The sequence below is a fragment of the Muscardinus avellanarius genome (assembly GCF_963383645.1).
Source record: "Muscardinus avellanarius genome assembly, chromosome: 3".
In the NCBI taxonomy this organism is placed as follows: domain Eukaryota; kingdom Metazoa; phylum Chordata; class Mammalia; order Rodentia; family Gliridae; genus Muscardinus; species Muscardinus avellanarius.
Genome location: NC_137788.1, coordinates 26,884,549 through 26,907,895, shown reverse-complemented (window position 1 = coordinate 26,907,895; position 23,347 = coordinate 26,884,549). Strand labels below are relative to the sequence as shown.

General features: G+C 50.9%; 1 protein-coding gene across 3 annotated transcripts in view; it reads left to right on the top strand.

Moving 5' to 3' along the window:
• Window positions 1-11,003: 11,003 nt before the first annotated feature.
• TRIM62 (tripartite motif containing 62) overlaps window positions 11,004-23,347 on the top strand; it is a gene marked incomplete at both ends in the record, with an annotated part of 31,736 nt that continues 19,392 nt past the window's right edge. For all 3 annotated transcript variants that reach the window (XM_080693469.1, XM_080693468.1, XM_080693467.1), the window contains one exon: window positions 11,004-11,411. In XM_080693469.1, the coding sequence (XP_080549595.1) occupies window positions 11,004-11,411 (408 nt within the window). The remainder of the gene's footprint in view (window positions 11,412-23,347) is intronic.

Genomic DNA, 23,347 nt, shown 5'->3' with positions numbered 1-23,347 from the left:
CTAATTTACCATCATGGCCACTGCAAAAATTAAGAATGAAAATAACCTCACAGCTAAGTCTAGTGTTACATACCTGTAATCCCAGTACTTGGTAGGCTGAGAGAAGAGGATCCTAGATCTGAGGACAGCACGAGTAAGGAAACCCTGTTTCAAAATAACAAATAAAATAGGGCTGGGGGTGTAGTTCAGAGATAGAACCTCCTGGGTGGAATTCCCAGTAACACACACACACACACACACAGTGGTGATTGCATGCTAATATAAACTAAGTTCATAGCTCATGTCAGATGTGGTAACTTGACTAAAATAAGTCAAGACAACCTCTGACACATGGCATGCAGCTATCGTTCTGGCAAATGCACTTTCCTTGTTTCCCCCAGTCGTCTTCAAGAAGGAAGAACAGAGGCCATTTGCATTCTCTTGGAAGATGGGCTCACCTCGGGGTTACATTAACTTTCCCACTCCGTCACATTATAATACCTGTCACTGTCAGAACACCGTTCTGATTCTCCAAGCTGGTGACACCTCGCTCATCAGACCCGAAGACGAGGAATCGGCAAATACTTTGGCTGCTCTCCTAAGACGTACGCACAGAGGGTGGGAAGTAAACAGAGTAGGGGGCCTGACCCAACAGTAAAATACCTAGGGGTTCAACGATCTGGGACATGCAGAGGCATCCCTTCCAGAATAATAGACAAGCAGTCCGGACTTGCACCTCTTACCACCAAGAAAGAGCTGCCCAGTGTGACCCCTGTGGGTTCTGGAGACAGCATACTTCTCATGTGGAAATACTGCTCCAATCCACTTTTGGTGGGAATGTTGATACAATCTGTTTATCAGATACTATGTGATAGAAATATTCATAGTAAATATAGATATATTGTGAAGCCTTTGACAATTCCTGGTAGAAGAATGATAGGATTCTGGAATAAGGGCATGTTCTGCAGAGCAGGGAACCATTCAATATTTGAAAACCAACTGCTAGCACTGGCTCCAATAGATACTGAGCAGCTGACTACAGGAGATGAGCTGGCCACGTGGTTCCCATTGTGTGCTGTGTCTTATTGGATCCTCCAAAGTATAAAATCAGCAGGTGCAACAGCAGATCACACCCTTGTGATCCCAGCATTCGGGAGGCTGAGACTGAAGGATCACAGTTCGCGGACAGCTTCGGCTATTTAGTGAGGCCCTTTGCAACTCAGTGAGACCCTGTTTCAAAATAAAGAATAAAAAAATAGGGCAGGAGGTGTAGCTCAGAGGTAGAATGCCCCTGGGTTCCATCCCCAGTATTAAAAAAAATTAGATAAGCAGGCCCAGACCCCCATGCAGTGGCCTCTGTTTACACTGGAGTTTCTCTCTCAGTTCACATCTCTGAACTCATGGCAGATTCCTCATGATCAGCTAACAGAGGAGGGAAAAAATAGGGGCTTGGCTTATGGACAGGTTGGAACAATATGTTTATGGGAGACAAAATAACACTTGCTACAATACAGCCCCGCTCTGGGGCTCGTAAACATCAATGGTGAGGGGGAATTTCCCCAGAGGCAGGACTCCCAGCAGTGCATCCAGTCATTACCTTGGTGCAGCAAAGAAATGGTGTGAGGCTCAGACTCCGTATGCTGGTGAATGGTTTGGACCATTGCAAAGAGCAAGACTGAAAATTTTCAATTAAGGAGTCTAGGGAAGAAGCCTGTGGCTAGATCTCTGAGAGAAGATGCAAAATGTGTGAGTCTCTGGCTCATTTCATTACCTACACGAGAATGCCCCTTGTGGAGCAGGCCCTGGAAAGCCAGGAGATGGGATGAGTCATCAGTGGAGATGAGCCTAGCTCTTTTCTCAGCCACCCCAGAGCACGCACAACTGGCCCGTGAACTGAGTTGCCACGATGGCTGCGATTGAGGCCACAAGTGGCCCAACAGTATGGGTTCTCTGTGGCCAAAGGTGATCTAGGCATTACTACCACTGAATGTCCAATCTGACAGAGCAGATCCTGAGGCTGAGTTCTTGACTCGGTACCATCCCTCCAGGAAAGCACCCAGCACCATGGGTGCTTGACCATGTACCCAAGTACCCTAGAGGGACCATGGATCGTCTATGATTTTATGAGATTGATACAGCTTGGCCCCCTCTGTCCACAGTGTCTTGGATGGCACCACTGAGAGCTCCCAGAGTGTGTAACTTAACATCATAGGACTCTCCATGACATAACCACATTATTCATTGATCCTACTATATACCGTATCAACCAGAAGTTGCCATCCTACGGAAATGTCGGAATAACCATTTGCAGGCATTGCTAAGGCGCCAACTTGAAGACAGGTTTGAGGTGCTGTCCTTAATATATTTATCTTGAGCCAACAGCACTATATATTTGGTTCGTCCCTGATAGGCATAATGCATAGGTCTCAGACCCAAATGGTGGCCCTTCCCACCTTTATTCCTGATGACTTGTTTGGTAAGTTAATGCTTCCTATCTTCAAAGCTTTAGCTTCTGTCAGACTAAAGATCCTAGTCCCCAGAGAGTAGGGGGAGAATATGTCTACCAGATAACTTGGTAATAGTTTTGTTAAACCTACAATTATATCTCCCCACCCCTGGCAATTTTGAGCTCCTCATGACAGCAGGTCAGCAACAAAGAAAGGAGTCCCTGCACTGCCCTGGCAGGGTAAGTGACTCCTGCTGGCCCAGGTGAGGGGTGTCTGTAGAAAAGGAAGATGGCAACATAATGAATTACATTCTATGGGCTAACTTCAGCGAGTGTTTCACTCCTACTGACATTTTCCTCCTCCTCCTCCCCCTTGCATCCTTCTCCTCCTCCTTCCCTCGTCTTTCTTCTTTTAATAAATTATAACTAGACACCACCTTGAATAAGCAGTGACGGACCATGCAAGTGACTGTGCGTGCAAGTTCATCTGAGCAGGTGCAGGAGGACCACAGCGCCAGAGACCGTCACTGCCCTGCCCTTGTCCCAAGTCTGTCTGTGTGCTCCCAAGACTCTCAGCTGCCAGTATCTGCATCATGGCTAAGGGATTGTTTCCCCAGAACTACTGAGAGCTGGTTACATACATCCCAGCTCACAAGCACCCAGAAATTAAACACCACTTGGAGCATGGTGCAGGGGTGTGACCCTGTAATCACAGCACCTGGGAGGCTGAGAAAGGAGGACCACAGACCTTCGTTCGAGGTCAGCCTCGGCAACCTAGTGAGACCCTGTTTCCAAATTAAAAAGAAAAAAGAAAAAGGCTGGGCTGTAGCTCGGAGGCAGAATGCCCCTGGGTTCAGTCCCTAGTACCAAAAATAAATTAATTAATTTAAATAAATACCACTGGGGAGCAGCCTCAACACTTCAAGATGGTGTATATAAATACTGCAGCTCCCCTGCCCTTAGGGTGGGATAATCCTGAAGCAGTTTTTGTGCCATTTCACAGAGTTCTCTTGCAGTGTAAATCGTCAGTTACCTTTTGTGATAACAGTGCACTTTTTCCTGTGTCTCTTTCCCATCTCCCCATTCCTGTTACTTACACTTCCAAATAAACTATTTTCACTCCAGTCCTATTTCATGGCCAGCTCTTTGAAGAGCCCAGGCCAGGAAACTTGTGGTTCAAGGACTACACTTTGAGAAACACTGGTTCAGAGAATGAACTCATTTCTGTGTGTGTGTGTGTGTGTGTGTGTGTGTGTGTGTGTGTGTGTGTGAGAGAGAGAGAGCGAGAGAGCGAGAGAGCGAGAGAGCGAGAGAGCGAGAGAGCGAGAGAGAGAGAGAGAGAGAGAGAGAGAGAGAGAGAGACAGAGACACTAGATTACTGAGGCTGGCCTCAAACCGTGATCCTCTCAACCTTCCAAGTACTGGGATTACAGGAGTGTGCCACCAAATCTGACTTCATTTCTATTATTTAAAAATCTCCCCGGTGTGGTGGTGCACGCTTGTAATCCCCGCGCTTTGGAGGAAGAGACAGAAGGATAGTACAGGTTTGAAGCCAGCTGTGCTGGCTTAAGAGACCCTGTTTCCAAATTTAAAAAGTATAAAAATAGATCCGAAGGTAGAAGGGTTTCCAGGAACCCCAGTACCACCAAAAAAAAAAAAAAAAAAAAAAAAAACTCTCTCTTTCCCTCCCTTCCCCCCTCCTCCTGTGTGTGTGTGTGTGTGTGTGTGTGTGTGTTACATGTGATAAAGGTTTGTAAAATATAACTCGAGTATTAACAATAGTTCTTTCAGTGTGGTGAAATCATGGCTATTTCGTTTCCAATCAGATTTTCTTCTATTTTGTTTTTACCCGGCAGCAAGTACATCAAAGCCATGTTTAACTGGCAATGAGGAGATGATCAGTGAGCTGGGTGGAGTGGTGGGTCTCTGCGTGACAGGGGAGGATGTGCAGATCATTCTAGAAGCTGAGCTAGAGAAAGGCAAAGAATGAGTGGTTGCTGAAGGTGGGGAAACCAGCGAGTGTTGTTTTAAGAGAAACCTGAGCATGTTTATAGGCTGAGGAGAAGCAGCCAGGGACAAAAATACCGAGTGGAGAGGGGAATAATTGCGGGAGCCAAGTCCCAGAGGAGGCCCGAGGGGATTTTAGCGGGGCCCAGGTGGAGGAATTAGCTCTGAACAGAAGGCAGGCTTCGTCCTTGGAGGCCAAAGGAGAGGAGGTGAGGCTGAACGAAGTTAGGAACACATTGACTTCATCCATTTGTTTATTTTACACTCGGCCTCATTTCACGGAGGACTCGAGGCGTTTCTATAGCTACGCTATGGTAGGTCGAGGGGGTTGGAAGTAGAGAAGTCCCCATGGAGGGGCTCTGCTTCCTTTATACAGTAAGAGGCAGGGCCCCCACTGAGGAGCAGCAGGGGTGTCTCCGCGGGTGAGAGGGGTCAGACAGAGGTTGGGGTGGTGGGGAGGGACTAAGAGAGGGAGCGGCTGCACCGCTTACAAGGCTTACAACGTCTGCCGCCTGGAGCCAAGGGCCCAGATGTGGTCAGGTCCCGCAGGAACAGCTGTGGAAGTTTCTCCAGTAGCTCAGGGTAAAGAAGCCTGCTGCTTTTTTGCTTTGACTTTAGACAATTCAATTCCCCAGTCTGAGACTCAGTTTCCTCATATGCAAAGGGAGAGAAAATTGTCAAGTCTGGAGGGGATTAATAAAACACTGGCAATAACCACGGTACAGGAGTCACCCTCCCCCCACCTCCGCCAGCAGGTCTGAGCCGATGTTACCCTGATGGAAAGGATCGTGGGAGTCAGTGCCTCATACTGGTGGATGCTATTAGACACAATTATTTTAAATACAGCCGACTCTCATCATTCAGGTAGTTATATTCTCTAAAGAATTGCAAAAACTGTATTAGCAAATATTGAGTCATTGACCCAAGAGGAAATACAAGGTCGGGTTCCTGCAAGTCTCTGGCCACATTTTCAGCAACCGGTCAGTGCACAACTTTGTTTTATGTGCATTGCTGTTTAAAGACACCTCACTTGGTATTCACAGTCATCCTTTGGTATCCTGAGGGATCCTCATGGGAACCCAGATCCACAAATGCTCAAATCCTTTATATAAAATAGCACAGTATTTGCTTATAACCTACAATATGCCCATAGACTTTAAATAATCTCCAGATTACTTACAAAACCTAATACAATGTAAATGCTATGCAAATAGTTGTTCCACTGTATTGGTTAGAGAAGAAGGACAAGAGCCTGGAGCGGTGGGACACACTTGTAATTCCCGTACTTGGGAGGCTGAGACAGGAGAATCGTGGTTAAAGGCCAGCCTTAGCAACTTAGTGAGACCCTGTTTCAAAAATTGTAGAATGGAACCCAGGAGCATTCTACCTCTGAGCTACACCCCCATCCCTATTTTTTATTCTTTATTTTGAGTTGCAAAGGGCCTCACTAAGTAGCTGAGGCTGTCTGTGAACCATGACCCTCCTGTCTCAGCTTCCCAAATGCTGGGATTACAAGCATGCGCCAGCTCCTACTTCAAAATTAAAAAATAAAAAAAAAGGGCTGGGGGGGATGTAACTTGGAGGTAGAATACTCCTGGGTTCAATCCCCAGTAGAGAGGGAAGAGAGGAGAGAGAGACAGAGAGACAGAGACAGAGACAGAGAGACAGAGAGAAATGATCAGAATAAAAACTATTATGTTCAGGACAAAGACAGTTGTTTTTCAAATATCTTTAATCTACAGTGGTTGAATCCACGTATGAAGAACATATGAAGAACTAGTGGACATAGAGGGATGATTGTACACTGTTGATTCATTGACATTTAACTCACAGCTAACAGTGCTATAGCCCATGTCTGAACAAAGCTTATGAAATACACATATTTTCTCCTGAAGGCACATTACAGCCTTCTTGTGCTTAGGAACACTAGATAGCGCTTTCCCACTAAGCTCAGGGGCAATTTTAAACAGCAAAATCACCAAGAAAAAAAAAATCACAAAATAAGAAAAAAAATGTGGCACTCACTAAATTGGTCACAAAAAGGATACTTGTTTATACTATGAGAGCTGGAACAAGAAAGCAGTGTCTCTTTGTTCACTCTCAAGTGAGGAGGGACCTAAGGGCAGCTCACAGTTTTCACCTCTGTCCATCCATATGTCCACAAAGAACTGAAAAAGTGCCTTCTGGATTGATTTGAGAGTTAGAAATAAACTTAAAGAGTAGGTGAATTTGCAAACATGAAAGCCACAAATTATGAGAATCATCTGTATTTTTTCTGATTATAAAATTAGCATAATAAACAGAGCTGTATGGTATAAAAATTAATCCTAGCCCATAGATGAACACAGAATTACTATAAGGTTCTATGACTTTTGGTTATGCAAATAATGCCCATGAGCACGTATAAGTCTGTGTGGCCCGGGTCTATGTGTCTATGCATATTTGGGTCTTCTGTTTTTCATTTTTTCTTTCACTCAACAGTATCTCTTGGAGAGCTTTCCTGGTTAAAAAAAAAAATCCTGATGTTATTTCCCAGAGTGTAAATGGAAGCAGGCGGCCTACACTGTCAGAATTTCTGACTCTTAGTTCAGACCTTTCATCCACATCGGGGTAAGGAAACAGAGATCCTAAAAGTGCAATGACCTAAACTTAAATATAATGAACAGTGTTAGTGTCTGCATCCTAACTGAAATAGAGTAAGGTCAAGACAAAAACAGCATGAAGGGCAAAAAGACTAAAAACTGTAAAATATTGAGAAAGATGAGAAAGACGTGCCTTTCAGCTAGACAGCATCACGTTCTGGACACTTTGGGGTGGTGGGGCTAGATATTAAGAGGAATTTATCAGCTGAAAGAACGTAGGTGATAGCATAAACTATGACGGAGCCTCTTTGAAAAACAGCTCTAAAATAACATGGCGAAGGCTGAGCTGCTGCATCTGAGGGACTCAACATATAATGACTTAGAGAAAAGAGAAGTTTAATTTTCACTTTCCGGTCCATGTGGGTGGGTGGCTGTGCTACAATACAGTCCATTCAGGAACCCAGGTTCCTTCCATATCTTTGCTTTGCCGCCCCTTGGAAGCATTCTTGAAACTGGGTGCTTGGCACATCTGTGCTCCAACTCAAGGGAAGAGAAAATGCAGCAAAGCCATCCCTCCAACTGCTACTCTATTACTCTAGAACAGGAGTATGGCTTTTCGCAGATAGCACATCTTTGTTTTCTGAGCCTCAGTATCTTTCCCTGTAAAATGGGCATAATGATATATACTAGTTAAGATTGCTTTGTGACTCAGACCCAATAATACACGTGACAGTGCTCAGTCCTCCCTACGGGGCCTGACAAGAGTCCCTTGTTGTTTTCCCTTTGTGGCTGCGAGCTCCTTAAACATAAGAAGCAGAGTTTTATTTCTTCCCCTCACAAGGGTCTGCCCAGAGTCAATATCATACATACATGTTGCATAATGAAGCCACTGTTTTATCCATCATAAACCCTTTTTTGCATTTCACTTTAAATATTTCTATAATTTAGAATTTCTAGCCGGGCGTGGTGGCCCATGCTTCTAATCCCAGCATTTGGGAAGCTGAGACAGGAGGATCCAGGTTCACGGCCAGCCTCAGGTACTTAGTGAGGCCCTTTGCAATTCAGGGAGACCCTGATTCAAAATAAAGAATAAAAAATAGGGCTGGGGGTATAGCTCGGAGATAGAATGCCCCTGAGATCCATCCCCAGTACTGGGAAAAAAGAAAGAAAAAAAAAATAGAATGTCTGCTCTATTTGCAGGAAAAGGGGGGAGGGATGCGTGTCAGTATATCAGTTGGAATTCTTTGCGCTGCCAAGGGACAGTTCACCACTTTTTAACTTGTTTGAATAATAAGATGGACCACCCCACATAGCCAAAAGTGCAGGCTCTGAGTGGAAGCAACATCTCTTCTTCCCTAGGGCCCCCTTCGTCCCCCGCCTGCCCTTGGCCATTGGCTGCATCCGCACACTGGGAGTGAGATGGTTGCCGCACCATTTCCAGGAGTCTCATCTCTACCATAGTTTTTCACTCTGGCTTTTCTGGCCAGACCTGTCCAAACAATCATTTGTATCAGAAATACAACCACCGTGTCACTCCTGGAGTTGATCTGGGATCAGCCTTCCCTTGGGCACATGGGGAAGGAAACCACCTGAACAAAACCAAGGTTCTGAATGCAAGAAAAAATGGAGGAATGGCTGGTGTATGCACACCCAACCATTTTCTGGAAATGAGACAGGGCCAGGGCAGATGTGCTGCAGGACGTGCAAATGGCAGAGAACTAAATTTAAAGCTCTTTTTAAAATTGTACCTCATTAATGTTTAACTCCAGTGAAGACATTCCTTCCTTCTTTCTTTCTTTCTTTCTCTTTCTTTCTTTCTCTTTCTGTTGTGTGTGTGTGTGTGTGTGTGTGTGTGTGTGTTACTGGGGATTTGAACCCAGGGACATTTTACCTCCAAGCTACACCCCCAGCCCCATTTTATTTTTATTTTGAAGTAGTTCCTCACTAGGTTGATGAGAGTCTCACTACTTGCTGAGGCTGTCCTTGTAACTGATCCTCCTGTCCCAGCCTCCCAAGTACTGGGATTACAAGTGTGCACCACCACACCTGGCTACTAGTGAAAACATTTCTGAAGGAGACAGAAAATGGGGTGCCTCCTCTTCCTTGCTCCTATATCTAATTCATCATTAAATTTCCTAGGGCCGGGCTGGTGGCACAGGCTTATAGTCCCCATGATTGGGAGGCCGAGACAGGAGAATTGCGCAGGTTCAAAGCCAGCCAAGTTGGCTTAGGAGACCCTGTTTCCAAATTTAAAAATATAAAAAACAGGTCTGGGAGTGTAGCCCAGAAGGGTTTCCAGGAACCCCAGTACCACACACATACAAAATTCTTAGGGTCTTGTTTTTAATCCTCTGACCTCTCCTGACTCACTGTCAGGGCCCTGGCTCAGGTCTTGCCTCCTGAGGGTACCAGGACAAAAGATTGGGCATTAGGGAGCAGACATTCCCTCCTGCAGTCCATGGTTCTGTGTCTGTTACTCAGCTGCTCACCGGTACCGAGAGCCCAGCACTGCACATACGCAGACACAGCAGAAAGGGTCCCCACCTGCACTGTGCCGAGAGTGTAATGAGCATCTCCGATACTTCAAGAAACCCAAACCCAGCCAGGGCACTCCGTTGCTGGAACGCCCAGAGCTGCAAGCAATTCAGGATCCTCACTGCCCTCCAGCTCACCCAAGCCCCTTCCTCACCCCGCCCCCAACAGTACCGAATGACTCGCACTCCCTCCAGGGCCCTCCCCTTTCACGCCTCTATGCTTTTGCGGGCCCCCTTCTGCCTAGAAATCCCTTATCTCCTCTCCATCTGGCACAGGAGACAGGGTTTCCCTTTACTTTATTCTTCCCTCCTGCTCCGCCCCCCTACACACACACACACACACACACACACACACACACACACACACGCACACACACACACTGCAGAAACGTTGTCTGAGGGAGGGAAGCCCCTAGGGTCAGACATTAGCCAGGGCTCTCCAAACCTCTCCAAGCACTCCTTAAGAAAGCGAAGAGGAGATGAGAGGGAACCCAGGCTCGGGAGTGTGAGGCTCTCCAACTTGCTCTAAACAAAAAGAGTATTTCTCGAGTTTTGTCTTTAGAATCTACGCAAAAGTTGTATTTGATGCAGATAACAACATATTCTTGTTTAAATACAAAATATTCTTTTCCCCACATTTTCAAATCGGCGATCCACGAAGACACTCCGTGTGTACTCGGTGGGTGTCCACTCAAGCCAGCTGCCCTCCTCCTCACCGCCTGCCGCGGGGATCCTCGGGCAGACCTGGAAGCCGGGCACACCCCAAGGAACAGCTGGGCCCTCCCGGCGGGGACACGGGGGCGGGGCGGGAGTCTGGAGCCCCTCCCCTCCCCCCGCCTGCTGCGGGGGCGGAGCCGCCCGGGTCCCGCCCGCGGGGGCGGGGAGGCAGCCGCGGCCGCCTGCAGCTCCGCTCGGCTGGTTCCGGGTTGTGAGGCTGCGCTGGACAGAGGAGGTGGCCGCTGAGCCAGCGCGGGTAAGAGGCCGTGCCCGGCCGGGGCTTGCGGCGGGATCGGGCATCTGTGCTGGCCGCACCCCTCCCCTCCTCTGCGGGGCACAGTCGCGGCACCGCTCGGCCTGGCTCCCCCTCCCCCAGAATTCTCCATCCCTAGCTCTCCTCCTCCCACGACTGCCCCTATCTCGAGGTTTCAGCCACCCAAGGCCTCCGCCCCCTCCTGGATCTCCTTCTCCCGGCACCCCTCGCCTCGGACTGTCCGGCCCCCAGTAAAGGCGCCCCTTCCCTCAGACGCCCTCGGCCTCTGGGCCCCAGCGCGCATCGCCCCGCGCTGCCCACCACCCCCTCCCGGGCTTGCATCCCGGGTAGTGTCACCCCGCACCCCTTCTCGCGTCACCCCTCCCGGACAGCACCTCCTTCCTTCTCCCGCAGCTTCTCCGCGCGTCTCTGGGTGCTGCCCCGACTGCGCCCCCGCCCCGCCCCCTCCCCGGCGCCCCGGCGCTATGGCGTGCAGCCTCAAGGACGAGCTGCTCTGCTCCATCTGTCTGAGCATCTACCAGGACCCGGTGAGCCTGGGCTGCGAGCACTACTTCTGCCGCCGCTGCATCACCGAGCACTGGGTGCGGCAGGAGGCGCAGGGCGCCCGCGACTGCCCGGAGTGCCGGCGCACGTTCGCCGAGCCCGCGCTCGCGCCCAGCCTCAAGCTGGCCAACATCGTGGAGCGCTACAGCGCCTTCCCGCTGGACGCCATCCTCAACGCGCGCCGCGCCGCGCGACCCTGCCAGGCGCACGACAAGGTCAAGCTCTTCTGCCTCACGGACCGCGCGCTGCTCTGCTTCTTCTGTGATGAGCCCGCGCTGCACGAGCAGCACCAGGTCACCGGCATCGACGACGCCTTCGAGGAGCTGCAGGTGAGCCGCGGGGGCGTGGCCGAGGGTGAGGCGTGGCCGCGGTTGGGGCGTGGTCTGATTGGAGGGCGTGGTCGGGGCGGGGCCGCCTGCCGGTCCAGTCAGATCGGCACGGGGCGGGCCGTCGGCAGGGTCAGGGTCCTATCAGACTTAGCACGGGGCGGGGCCTGGGGCGGGGCCTGGGGCAGTCCCTACCCAGCGAGTTCTGAGACAAGTCTGGAGTGGAAGCCCGTTTCTGGTTGGGGAAAGGTCGAGGGTGGAGTGGGAGCTGGTCCAGGTAACTGGACTATGGAAGAATTGGAGTCGCAGCCAGATCGGAGCTGGACAAGGGCTGGGTCGCTGGCAGGGAGGGAGCAGGGCCACGAGGGTCTGCGCTAAAGGGAGCCCCTGGGCTCTGACAGGGTTGGGGGCGAGGTGGTGGAGTGGAGCCTCAATCAGATTGCGAGGGCTGAGTCCTGGTGCGTGAGGGGTTAAGTCTGAGATCAACCAGAATCCTTGGGGTTAAACCAGGGTAGGGGCTGATTGAGAGTGGGACCAGGACTTGAAGATTCAAGGGAAGGACTTGAAGATTGATTTGGGAAGGGGAGGTGGCCCCCTAAGAGGCGCCGAGGGCTTTATGGCTTCCTTGGGTCTGTCACCCACATCAGGATCTTTGAGGACTGGATGAAAAGTCCATGGAGCACAGGCAGCATAGGCCTGGAGTTGATCCCCCTTGCACCTTTCATCTTCACCTGCAAACTCCTATTCAGCTCAGATGTCCTCCCTGCAAAGCCTTCCTCAAGCTCCACTGGCAAAAAAAAAAAAAAAAGCCACATTTTCCCAAATACCTAATATGATGTTTTAAAAAGAAATGTTCCAAGATCAGCTATATTTGGGAACTGTAGTATATTTTCAATGCACTCCCTGCCTCCTTGGGAGGATTCTCCATGTACATTTGCATACTAAAGGCTTAGAGAAATCGTGTAGCAAAGAATTTCACTTTACTATGTTTACTAAAATGATTCCCAGGCTTATTTAAACCTAGAATCCTTTTTTTTTTTTTTCAAGCTAAACCATTTCAATCCAACAGTCCCTTGTCCCTGGCCCTGGAATACCAATCTAGCACACAGTTCCCCAAGGACAAGGACAGCTTTTGAATTCTTATTTCTATGGCCCCAAAGCCTGACACAGGCTTAGCCCAACAGGACCAGCAATACAAGTTGAATTAATGAATGAATGAATGAATGACCAGCCCTTGCCTAAGCTGGCCCAGGCTGGCGCATTTGGAAGCAGAAGGTTTTCAGCTCAAGCATTTTATAAAAATGGAGTGCATGTGCAGAAAGTGGAGCTGGAAGATAGTGAGCTCTCTGGCCCCGACTTAGTCAGGAGCTAAATACCTACTTCCCCCTGTGTTGTAAGGGGTGCCAACCCTCACCCCACTGTGTGTGAATCTCTGTGAATTAGCCTGCACCTAGCAGACACCCATGGAGATGAGTTTCAGCCCCAGGAAAAATGGCCCAAGTTCACCATCACCACCTTCTGGCTCCTTTTGTCCCCAAACATGACTGACCCCCCCCCTTCCAGTTTGGCCACCTGAGGATGGAGCCACCATTAGAAGGTGAGCAAAGATCAGGGGCGCTGGGAGCTTGCTCAAGGCCAGTGGTGGCCTTCTGTCTCTATACTGTCTTGTGTTGGTGACCCCATCTCCCCATCTGTGAAGTCACAGAAGCTGGGAAGAGAAGAGAACCTTCAACAGGACTAGACACAGATGTGAGTTTGAAGGCATGGTGTCTGGAACTGTCTGTCCAGCCTCTTTCCATCTACAGATGTAGAAACTGAGGTCTAGGCAGGTGATGTGACTATCCGGAGGCCATACTGCCAGCAGGGAGAGACCAGGGTTAAAGAGCGCAGCCTGGTGGGGGCCAGTGCCTCTCCTCCCTGCCTGACTTTCTAGCCTCAGCTACAGAGCCCCAGTTCTCCTGTCTGCCCACTGGGAAAGACCAGTTATTGTGATTGGGGGTGTTTACACTCCGTTCTGTGACCTGGGGAATGCAGGAAAAATTTAGCATATATTTTCTCCAAATATTATGGAACCACTTTCATTCTTGAGTAAAACGCAAAACAGGACAGCCACTCATTCTCTCCAGCACTGTAATGGAGACAGATGCTTTGGGGGCCCAGACCTGCCTCAGTCACTCTCAGTGTACTTGCTAAGTCCCATCATGTGAACCTTGATGCTCAGTCTGTGAAATGGGGTCAGGATGATCCCTTCCTGCCTGGATATTCATGAGGCTGACCTGGGGCGAACCTGCTATTTGAGGTGACTGACACATGGTAGGGCCTGGGACAATACACATGCACATCCTTTCTCCTCCCAGCTCTGAGAGCTCCTGTGGCCCCGTGGGTGAGTGTCAGTCCCTGCCTCTCTTGCCTGAGAAGGAGGCCTGCTTTGGTGTCCCCTTTGGGCTTGTCCAGGTGGCAGAGAAACTTGCTTTCCCCCTGGAGACATATGCTCCTGGGCAGGGGAGTCACTTCTATCCCTACCTGCCTTGCCCTCCTCTTAGGAGAACAGGCTCATTAGCTATTTATGCACTGGGAATGAGACTGAGCAGGCCCCTCACACCCTCCCTCCCCCAGCAGCTGCCTGGAGCCTGAGCTTGGACCCCTGGAGAAGGACTGCTCAGAGCTGGCAGGGCCTTGGACATCATCTGGTGCCACGCTCACTTGACAGATGGAGAGCTGTGGAGGGGAAGAGCAGGGGCATGCTCGAGGCCTGGAAGCCCAAGGAGGAGCCGGGCAGGCACTTAGCGGGAGTCTCAGGACACCCACCTAGCATCTGGCCTGGAGCCTTTACATTTAGGCTAAATCCCAGAGACAGCAGAGTGGGAAGATTAAGAGCTGTAGCCTTTTACTCAGGCTGCTCCATCCTGGCTCTACCATTTATGGACTGTGTGACCTTAGGAAAGCAACTTGCCATCTCTGTACCTCAGGCCCTTTGTGGACAGCACAGAAGCAATCAGGTTAGGATTAAGTAAGATGATGTTTCCAAGAACTCAGTCCTGAATTGGCACGTAGAATGCTCCATAAATGAGCTATAGTATGTTATATCATACCCAGTACAGTGACACTTGGGACTGCATAAGTCTGTTATACAGGACCACCGTGTGCATTACAGGAAGCTTGGCAGCATCCCTGAATCCACCCACTAGGTACCACGTGTGCATTACAGGAAGTTTGGCAGCATCCCTGAATCCACCCACTAGGTACCAGTAGCATCCCTACCACCACCAAGTGTTCTCAAAGGTCGACAAGTGCCTCTTAGGGTCAAACACCCCTGCTCAAGAACCCTGGCCTAGAGAAAAGCCACATAGCCCTCTGGATTCAACTCAGATATCACTCTTCTGTGCTTTTCTTCCTTGACCAGTACAATTGCTCTCTACTGAAGACTTCAGGGGTCGGGTCTTGGCATGCCACATTCCTTGGTCAAGTCACTTTACTTCTAACCCCTAAGTTTCCTCTGTAACATGGGGACATATGTGTTCCTGGGAAAGATGTTATAAAGGTTAGAGATCCTCTAGCAGAAGTGCCCAGTACTAGGCACGTAATGATGTTTAAGTATCTTTATTCGGATGGCAACATTTGCATTGGAAGTAGAGTAATATCATGTAATAGTTAAAGTCCCCCCAGAATCCCACCCATGAATAAACATGGCTAGAATTACTATATAGTTATGCAGAATTTTTACATAATATGCACACGTGAGTGTTGGAATCCCCCTGCCTTTTTCCCACTACAGCTAAATATGTGGACCACAGAGCGAAGGGGAGAGGAGGTCCCATCTCCAAAGGATTTGGGGCAACCAGATGTGGTTGTAATGGAGGCTGAGCCGGGAGGGAGGGCTGCAGGTTTGAGACCAGTCTCTCGGCAATGTAGCAAGACTGTTTCAAAACAAAAATGATAATTAAAAGGGGGATCTGGGATATAGCTAAGAAATTGAATGCCTCTGGATTCAGTCCTCAGAAACACACACACACACACACACACACACACACACACACACACACACACACGTAGTGGGAAGAGTTGGAGCTCTCAGCCAATATTTATCAAGCCTGGGACTGCACTAAGAGCTCTTCTAATATGATCCCACTTGATCACTTAGCATTCTGTTGGGTGGGTACTATTGTTATTTATTCCTTTTACAGATGAGTAAACAGAGGCTCAAAGGAATGAAGTGGCTCTTCTGGTCACCCAGCTGCACTGGCGGGGCCACTTGCTCTAGCTGAGCCACACACAGCCTCTGCGCTGCGTCAGGGCTGGGGGATGGTCTCCCACCTGCCCTGCCTGCCTTTGTACTGACAGTGCTCAGCAGAGACAGGCGAGGGACACGGCCATTGGTGCCAGTGACACCCCAAGGGCAGAGGGCTGGGATGTCATCCTAGCCAGGTGGCATCTAGTTCTCTGGCCATCTCAGGTTCCTGACCCCCAGAGGAGGGATCCTATTCTTCCTACCCACCCCTCCAGGCCTCATGTGACCACTGGAGCTTTTCCCAAAGGCTCCTTTGTGCCAGCGAAGGCCATGGGCCCCGGATGGGATGGGAGCCCTGACAATCTGGGCGTGGTGATCCAGAGCTGCCAAGGTGGCCCCATGAGAAAGAGCACGGTTGGGGCAAGGGGTCCAATCTTGGCTCTGGCTTCTTCCCGGGGAGTGGAAGGCATGGGCTTCTCTGCACTCTCTTTCCTAGCCTGAGAAATGGGAAGAAGAACAAGAACTGTGCATGGGAAAGAGAGCTACTGCCTATGTGGAGAAATGACAGATGTGAAGACGCTTATTTTGTTTCACTGTCTGGAGGCAGTTGGGGTGTCTGTGTCCTGGGGAAGTGGCTTTTGCTGTCTCTTTTCCCAGGAGAGAGCAGGTCTTATGTGCCTGCAGCTTCTTCAGAGGCCAGGCTGGCCAGGGGTCAGGCCCAGGGCTGACTGCTGCCCTCTTCACCTCCCCCTTAGCTGTGTCTGGGAAAGCTGTGTCTGGGCAAGCAGTTGAGCTTAGAGTTGAAGTTGGGGGCCCCAAGGTGTTTATTATTTTATAGAGAGAAAAGGTTCTAGCCAGGCGTGGTGGTGCACGCTTGTAATTCCAGCATTCAGGAGGCTGAGACCGGAGGATCACGGTTCGCAGACAGCCTCAGCTACTTAGTGAGTTCCTCTGCAACTTAGTGAGACCCGGTTTCAAAATAAAAAATAAAAAATAAAAAATAGGGCAGGGGGTATAGCTCGGAGGTCAAATGCCCCTGGGTTCCATCCCCAGACCTGCAAAAAGAAAAGAAAAAAAAAGAAAAAAAGAAAAGGTTCTGGTGGCAAAAGGTAACAATGACATAACAGCAACTCCTAAAAACTAAAGTTTATTGTTTTCCTGCTCTGCACTAGGCCCTGGGTTATAGGTGTTTAATCCCCATTATGGTCCTTTTTTTCTTCCCCTGCACCTTGAATGGGATGGTGACCAGCCCTGGTCCATGCAAGGGGGCACTGAGGCTGGGAGACTCAGGAATTCAACTATGATGTCACTGCAGGTGGGGGATGAGCTGGGATCCAAACTGTCTCTGCCTGGCTCAGAGCTTCCTGGCTGGCCAGCACTCCCCCCGCTCTGAAGACCCTCTTCCCACTTTGCCAAGGGAGAAACCGGCTCTCTGAGTGGGACCAGAGCTCAACTCCCACCTCAGTCCGCAGCATCCTTTGCTGCCCCGCCTCAGGCTACCTACCTACCTCAGGCTCTGCCTGGACCCAGAGGGTGGATGTGGAGGGTTGGCAGGTGGGTTCCATCTTGGATTTGAGATTCATTTGATAATTTTTTTTTTTTTTTTTTTGCCTGCATTCCTGCTTGAGCACGAGCCCTGTTAGGTCCAGACAGAGCTGCGGGGGACCTTGCCCTACTGTGGTCCTGGGAGGCAGGCCCATGAACCAAGAGGTTGCTGTAACCGAGCCTGCCTGTTTAAACTGAGTGCTGAGGATGTGTGGGGTGCTTCGGGTCAGGGGGCTAAGATACTGTGGGGACCAAGATGTCCTCAGCCACCAGCCTGGGTGGAGAGTGCAGGGACAGGCTTCAGCGCTTTGGCCGGTGGTCTTTCCCTCTGTCTCCTCACAGCAACCCTGCGGGGTGGGTCTCATTGCCCCACATTACAAGTGAGGGAACTACGACTGGCAAACTGTGGCCCAGGTCACACAGCCACCAAGTGCTCCTGAAGCTGGAACTTAAACTCAGATATGGGCGGCCCGGGTCCAGTGCAGAGATGTGAGCACGTGGTCTAGTGGGTCAGTGTGGCTGGAGGGGGTAAGAATAGGAAGTGGGGCTTGACCAGCCCAGGAAGGCCTTGAACATGTGCGTACATGTGAGTGCACACACACACGGAAAATGCTAGGGAGCAGGGGACAGGTTTAAGCAGGTAAGTGCGGATGTCAGACCCGTACCTAAAGCAATCTGCACAGGAGAGACCCAGGGGCAGAGGAACTGCCAGGTGTTGTCTGGGCACAGAGAGGAGTTGGGATCAGGAGCATTCGGGCCCCTGGGCCTGGGTGAGGGGCTGGGGGAAGTCCAATCTGCAATGTTGAGATTTCTGGCGTCCAGCCAGCTATGGTGGCGCATGTCTGTAATACTAGTACTTGGGAGGCCGAGGAAGGAGAGTCACAGGCTCAAGGTCAGCCTGGGCAACCTAGACCCTGTTTGAAAATAAAATATTAAGCCGGGCGTGGTGGCGCACGCTTGTAATCCCCGCGCTTGGGAGGCAGAGACAGGAGGATCGCGCAGGTTTGAAGCCAGCTGCGCATGCTGGCTTAGGAGACCCTGTTTCCAAATAAAAATGTAAAAATGGGTCTGGGAGTGTAGCCTGGAGGTAGAAGGGCTTCCAGGAACCCCAGTACCACCAAAAAAAAAATAAAAAAATAAAATATTAAAAAGGGCTGGGGTTGTAGCTTAGAGGTAGAATATCTCTAGGTTCAGTCACCAGTAAAACACATCCACGTGCGCGTGCGCGCGCACACACTTAGCAGCTCTCAGGCATGGAGATTAGGGAAGGCCTCTGCCTGACAGCGCCGTGTCCTCTCAGGAGCCCTCATTGGCCCCCACAGACAGCTCTTACCTGGTTTTACAGAGAAGGCTCTTGGAGATGAGCCCCAATAGGAGAGGAAGTAATTTGTTCTGGTCAAGGTGGGATTTAAACCCAAGTATGGTGTGTGTGTGTGTGTGTGTGTGTGTGTGTGTGTGTGTGTGGTGCTGGGGACTAAACCCAGAGATGTTTTACCTCTGAGCTACACCCCTAGACCTAATTTATTTTTTATTTGGAAATGGTCTCGCTAAGTTGATGTGAGCCTCACTTAATTGCTACAGCTGGTTTCGAACCTGTGATCCTCCTATCCCAGTCTCCCAAGTACTGGGATCACAGGTGTGTGCCACCACACCGTACTCAAACCCAGGTTTTCTGATCCAGAGCTCATGCTTTCTCCGTTGGGATAAGCCCCAAAGGCAGAGCTGGAATGGTTTCCTCAGCGACTCTGTCCCCTGGGCAGAGTCCTGGCCTTGGCCTGGGGGAATGGGAGCCCTGGCTCTCATCCTCCTGCCAGTTGCTGCTCAGTCCTCGCCTTTCCCACTCACTCTGCCCTCTGGGGTTTGTCCCTTCCCTGGTTCTGATGGGGCCCTGCTGGTCCAACTCGGTCCAACTCTCCCTGGATGACTGTCAAGGCCTCTTCCTCCCCTGGCCACAGCCCAGCCAGCCCCTTTGGGTCTTTCCGGCTTGTGGCTCCACCCACCTACCACATCCCTGCCTCTAGCCATCCCTGGTGGCCCCCACTTCCTGCACACACCAGGTGTGACCCTGCCCAATCAGACTCCTCCACCTGGAAGAGCCTGGTCCCATCCTAGAGACAAAGGAACGTCTGCCATCCACCTGCCTGTTGCTCACAGAAACCAACTGTCCCTGCCGCGCCCAAGCCCCGCTTCACACATAATTATTGGGATGATAATGACAGCAAGTTAGATTGATTGCGTTCACCCTGTGCATCATGTCAGGTCAGGAATTAAGTCATTGTGTGGTCACAGCAGCCCTACCGAGCAGGTGCTCCTGTGGCCTTGATTCTCAAGCCAGCTGGAGGGAGGCTGACTGCATCCTTAGCAGGTCCTCTATTGCACACGCTTCAGTGTCTTCCTCCCCAACTATTGAAAACTCTTCAGGGACAGAGACTATGTCTCCAGGCCCAGGGTGGCCAGCATGAAGCCTGGCTCTGCCCCTGCCTCTTACTAGATGTGACCTTGGTCTGGTTACCAACCTCTCTGAGCCTCCATCTCTGCCTCGGTGGGATGGAGGTGATAAAGGCACACACCTTGAGAACCTGGTGATGAAATGCCTGTGAAACTCAAATCCATACCAGCACTCTTCCAGCCTCCCGTGGCCCAGCACCTCTGCAGTAGTCTTGGTGGGTTGTGGCTCTGTTACTTAGGCGCTTATCAGCAGGCTCCTATTTCCTGCCTGACCTCTGCTGGGAGTGGACTTTCCGGTTTAAGCTCCACTGGCGAGGAGCTGTGTGGCTGGGGGTAGTGAGTCCCTCTCTTAGGATTTCCTTTTCCTGTTCTGGCGATTGGAGGGGTTGCACAAGATGGTCCCCTTAGCCTCTTCCTGCCCTTGCTGCCTGAGAATGTGGGAAGGGGCTCCTGGACACAGTGTGGGTGAGGACATGGAGCAGTGACCGAGGGGCTTCATGAGACACAGGACCTCCATCTCCCAGGCAGCAGGCACGTGGCATGGCAGACTGTGGGCCCCGGGAAGGCTAAGCGCTTCTTACCCGTACATCACCTCTCCCTCCCAAACCTAGGAGGTAGTATTCTCCCCATTTTACAGGTAAGAGATTGGACACAGAGGGATGAGGACATCCCAGGGCCACACGGTTAGTCTGTGGCCAGCTCTTAACCCAGATCTGTCTAATTCCTGCTTGGAAGGAGACCTGGGGTTGGCGGGGGTCAGGGGTGACACAGAGCACCGAGGTCTCCCAACTCCTACACTGGGATTCCAGGGTTTGATTACCTGACTTGGCTTGCTCCACCTTGCCCACCTGCAGAGCCCTCTGCCAGGGCACTCAGCCCAGCCCTGCCTCTCCCCAGGTCTGTCCTAGGTGAGGATGAGGATCTGTCCAACACAGCCCCTGCCCTCAACAGCCCACAGTCTAGTAAGGGAAACTGACAGGTGGCCTCGTGATTAAAACACAGTGTGTCAGCAGCTGTGCAGGGATGGGGTCCCGAGCACACGTCATCCAGTGGCCATGTGGACTGTCAGGGTTGGATTTTCAGTGGGGATGACCTCTGGTTTGAGTCTTAAGACGTGAGTGTGAGGCCCGCCAGTCAGGGGAAGTGTGCATGGGCATTCTGGACAGCGGGCACAGCGCATGCCAAGGCCAGGAGAAGAACACTTCGAGATGCTTAGTGTTCTCCAATGGGACTTTCTGGAATACTGGAAAGTTCTGCATCTCCACGTCTTTTAACTTGTACACTAGACTCATGTGGCTGCTAAGCACTTGAAATGAGGTTGGTGCAACTGAGGAACTGAATTTTCTTTACTTTTTTCTCCCTTGGGTACTGGGGATCAAACCCAGGGCCTCAGACATGCTATATAAGTGTTCTGCCATGGAGCCACTTCCCCATCCAGAGTTGAGTGTGTGTGTGTGAGTGTGTGTGTGTGAGTGTGTGAGTGTGTGTGTGTGTGTGTGTGTGTGTGTGTGTGTGTGTAGTACTAGGGGTTGAAGCCAGGGGCATTCTACCTTAGAGCTATACCCCCAGCCCTTTTTATTTTGCAGCAGGTTCTTGCTAGGTTGTTGAGAATCTTGCCAGATTACTGAGATACCCACCTGTCTCAGTTTCCCAAATACTAGGATTACAGAAATGTGCCATCACATCCGGCTCCCTGCTATTACTTTAATTAAGTGAAATTTATTTATTCAGGGTACAGGAGACTGAACCTAGGGATGTTCTACCTCTGAGCTACACTGCCCACCTTAATTTGTTCTTTTTTAATTAATTAATTTATTTATTTAGGTGGTACTGGGGTTCCTGGAAGCCCTTCTACCTCCAGGCTACACTCCCAGACCTATTTTATACTTTTTATTTGGAAACAGGGTCTCTTAAGCCAGCGCAGCTGGCTTCGAACCTGCGCTATTGGAGGATTCCAAGTGCGGGGATTACAAGCGTGTGCTACCACGCCCGGCTGTTATTTTTTTATTTTGAGACAGGATCTCACTAAGTTGCTGAGGCTGGCCTCAAAACTGGATCCTCCTATTTCAGCCTTCCAAGTATCGGGATTACAGATATGCACAACCACACCTGGCTAATTAAATGAAATTTAACCACATGGGACTCTTAGCTACCATATTCCATAGCCCGGGTCTGGACCAAGATAAAAGACTAGAGAAAGTTGGGCCCCCAGTGAAGGGCCTTGAATGCTGTCCTCAACTGTAAACAGTGTAGAAATGCTGCAGAGGGACAGGGCGGCGAGCAAGAAACACCACAAATCCGTCCCTCCAGCTGCTGCCTGGGGCACTTGGGTAGCAGGGTGCACAGGGGCAGAGGGGAGCCTGGAGCCAAGGTCTAGAAAAGCAGTGGTGAAACTGAGCCAGGGCTGTGGATGTGGAGAGAGGCATGGTTCCAGAAGCCCCTGGAGGCTGGCTGGCTGCTTTGGGGGTGGCAGGATGCCTCTGGGCTTCTGGCTTGGATGGCGCAGGCAGGGCACCCCTCACTGAGAGGGAAGGGGCAGGTCTGGGCTCCCTAGCCCCAGCCCGACACTCACTGTATGTGTCTCCATCTGTCTCCCCATCTCAGGCCGGAACTTGTCCCACATCCCTCTCCCACCCCGACGCAGCACCCGGTGGGTGTGAGTGGGTGAAGGAGTGTTCTTCCCCGGGTTCCAGGGGAAGGGGGCAGGCCAGAATACCTCCTTCCTGACTGCACAGTCAGGGAGAGGCTTGCAGGTGGTGCAGGGAGAGGTCCTACACCGTTCGAGAAGCCTGGCCCACTGCTCTTTCTCAGAAATGCCCATGAGCTGCCTAAGTGGCTGGGTCTTATGTGGACCCCTGGGGACACTTGCTGGAGGGAGAGGTTGTAACACTCAGGCCCTCAAACACCTGCCTCTCAGCCAGACTGGGTTCCGGACTGTGCGGATGCAAGGCCTTAGGGAGGCCTGGGAGCAGCCATCACACACTGGCAGAAGAGATCGTCTGCTCCAAGTGCTCAGTTACACGGGAACCTGATAGGAGTGACTTAGAGCCATGTATGAGAGAGATAGCTGAGGCCGCGCGCGGTGGCGCACACTTGTACCCCTGGCATTCAGGAGGCAGAGACAGGAGGATCGCACAGGTTCGAAGCCAGGCTTGGCTACTTAGTGAGGCCCTTTGCAACTCAGTGAGACCCTGTTTCCAAATAAAGAATCAAAAATAGGGCTGGGGGGTGGGTAGCTCAGAGGTAGAATGTCCCTGGGTGCCATCCCCAGTACCACAGAGAGGTGGGGGGAGGGAGCACGCGCTGAGTCCAGGAGGTGTACCTCTCACATAAAACAAGTCTCTAGAAAAGAACTAAGGTCTGTGGTGCACTGGTGCGCGCTGTTGCAGCTTCCAAAAGACCTGTCTCTTGTCTCTTCCCAACTTCGTGGCCAGTGACCACACAGCCATAGCTTGAAATCCTCTGTGGGGGGAGCATTTACACCTTGGAAACTGGCAAACACTCCTGGGGTTTTCTTCTGCTGTCTCTTTCGCCCTTTTTCCTTTCTTGTGTCCTTGCCTCTCTCCCTCCCTCCCCCTCCCTTCCTTCCTTTTTTTTTTTAAATTTTCCGAGAACCCCTGCCTACATACCACCAAGCCTAGCGGTGGTGTGCCCGCCGGCCCTCGGGGACCCACATTCCTCCTTCTCTGCACTCTTCCGGCCTCAGCTCATGCTTTCC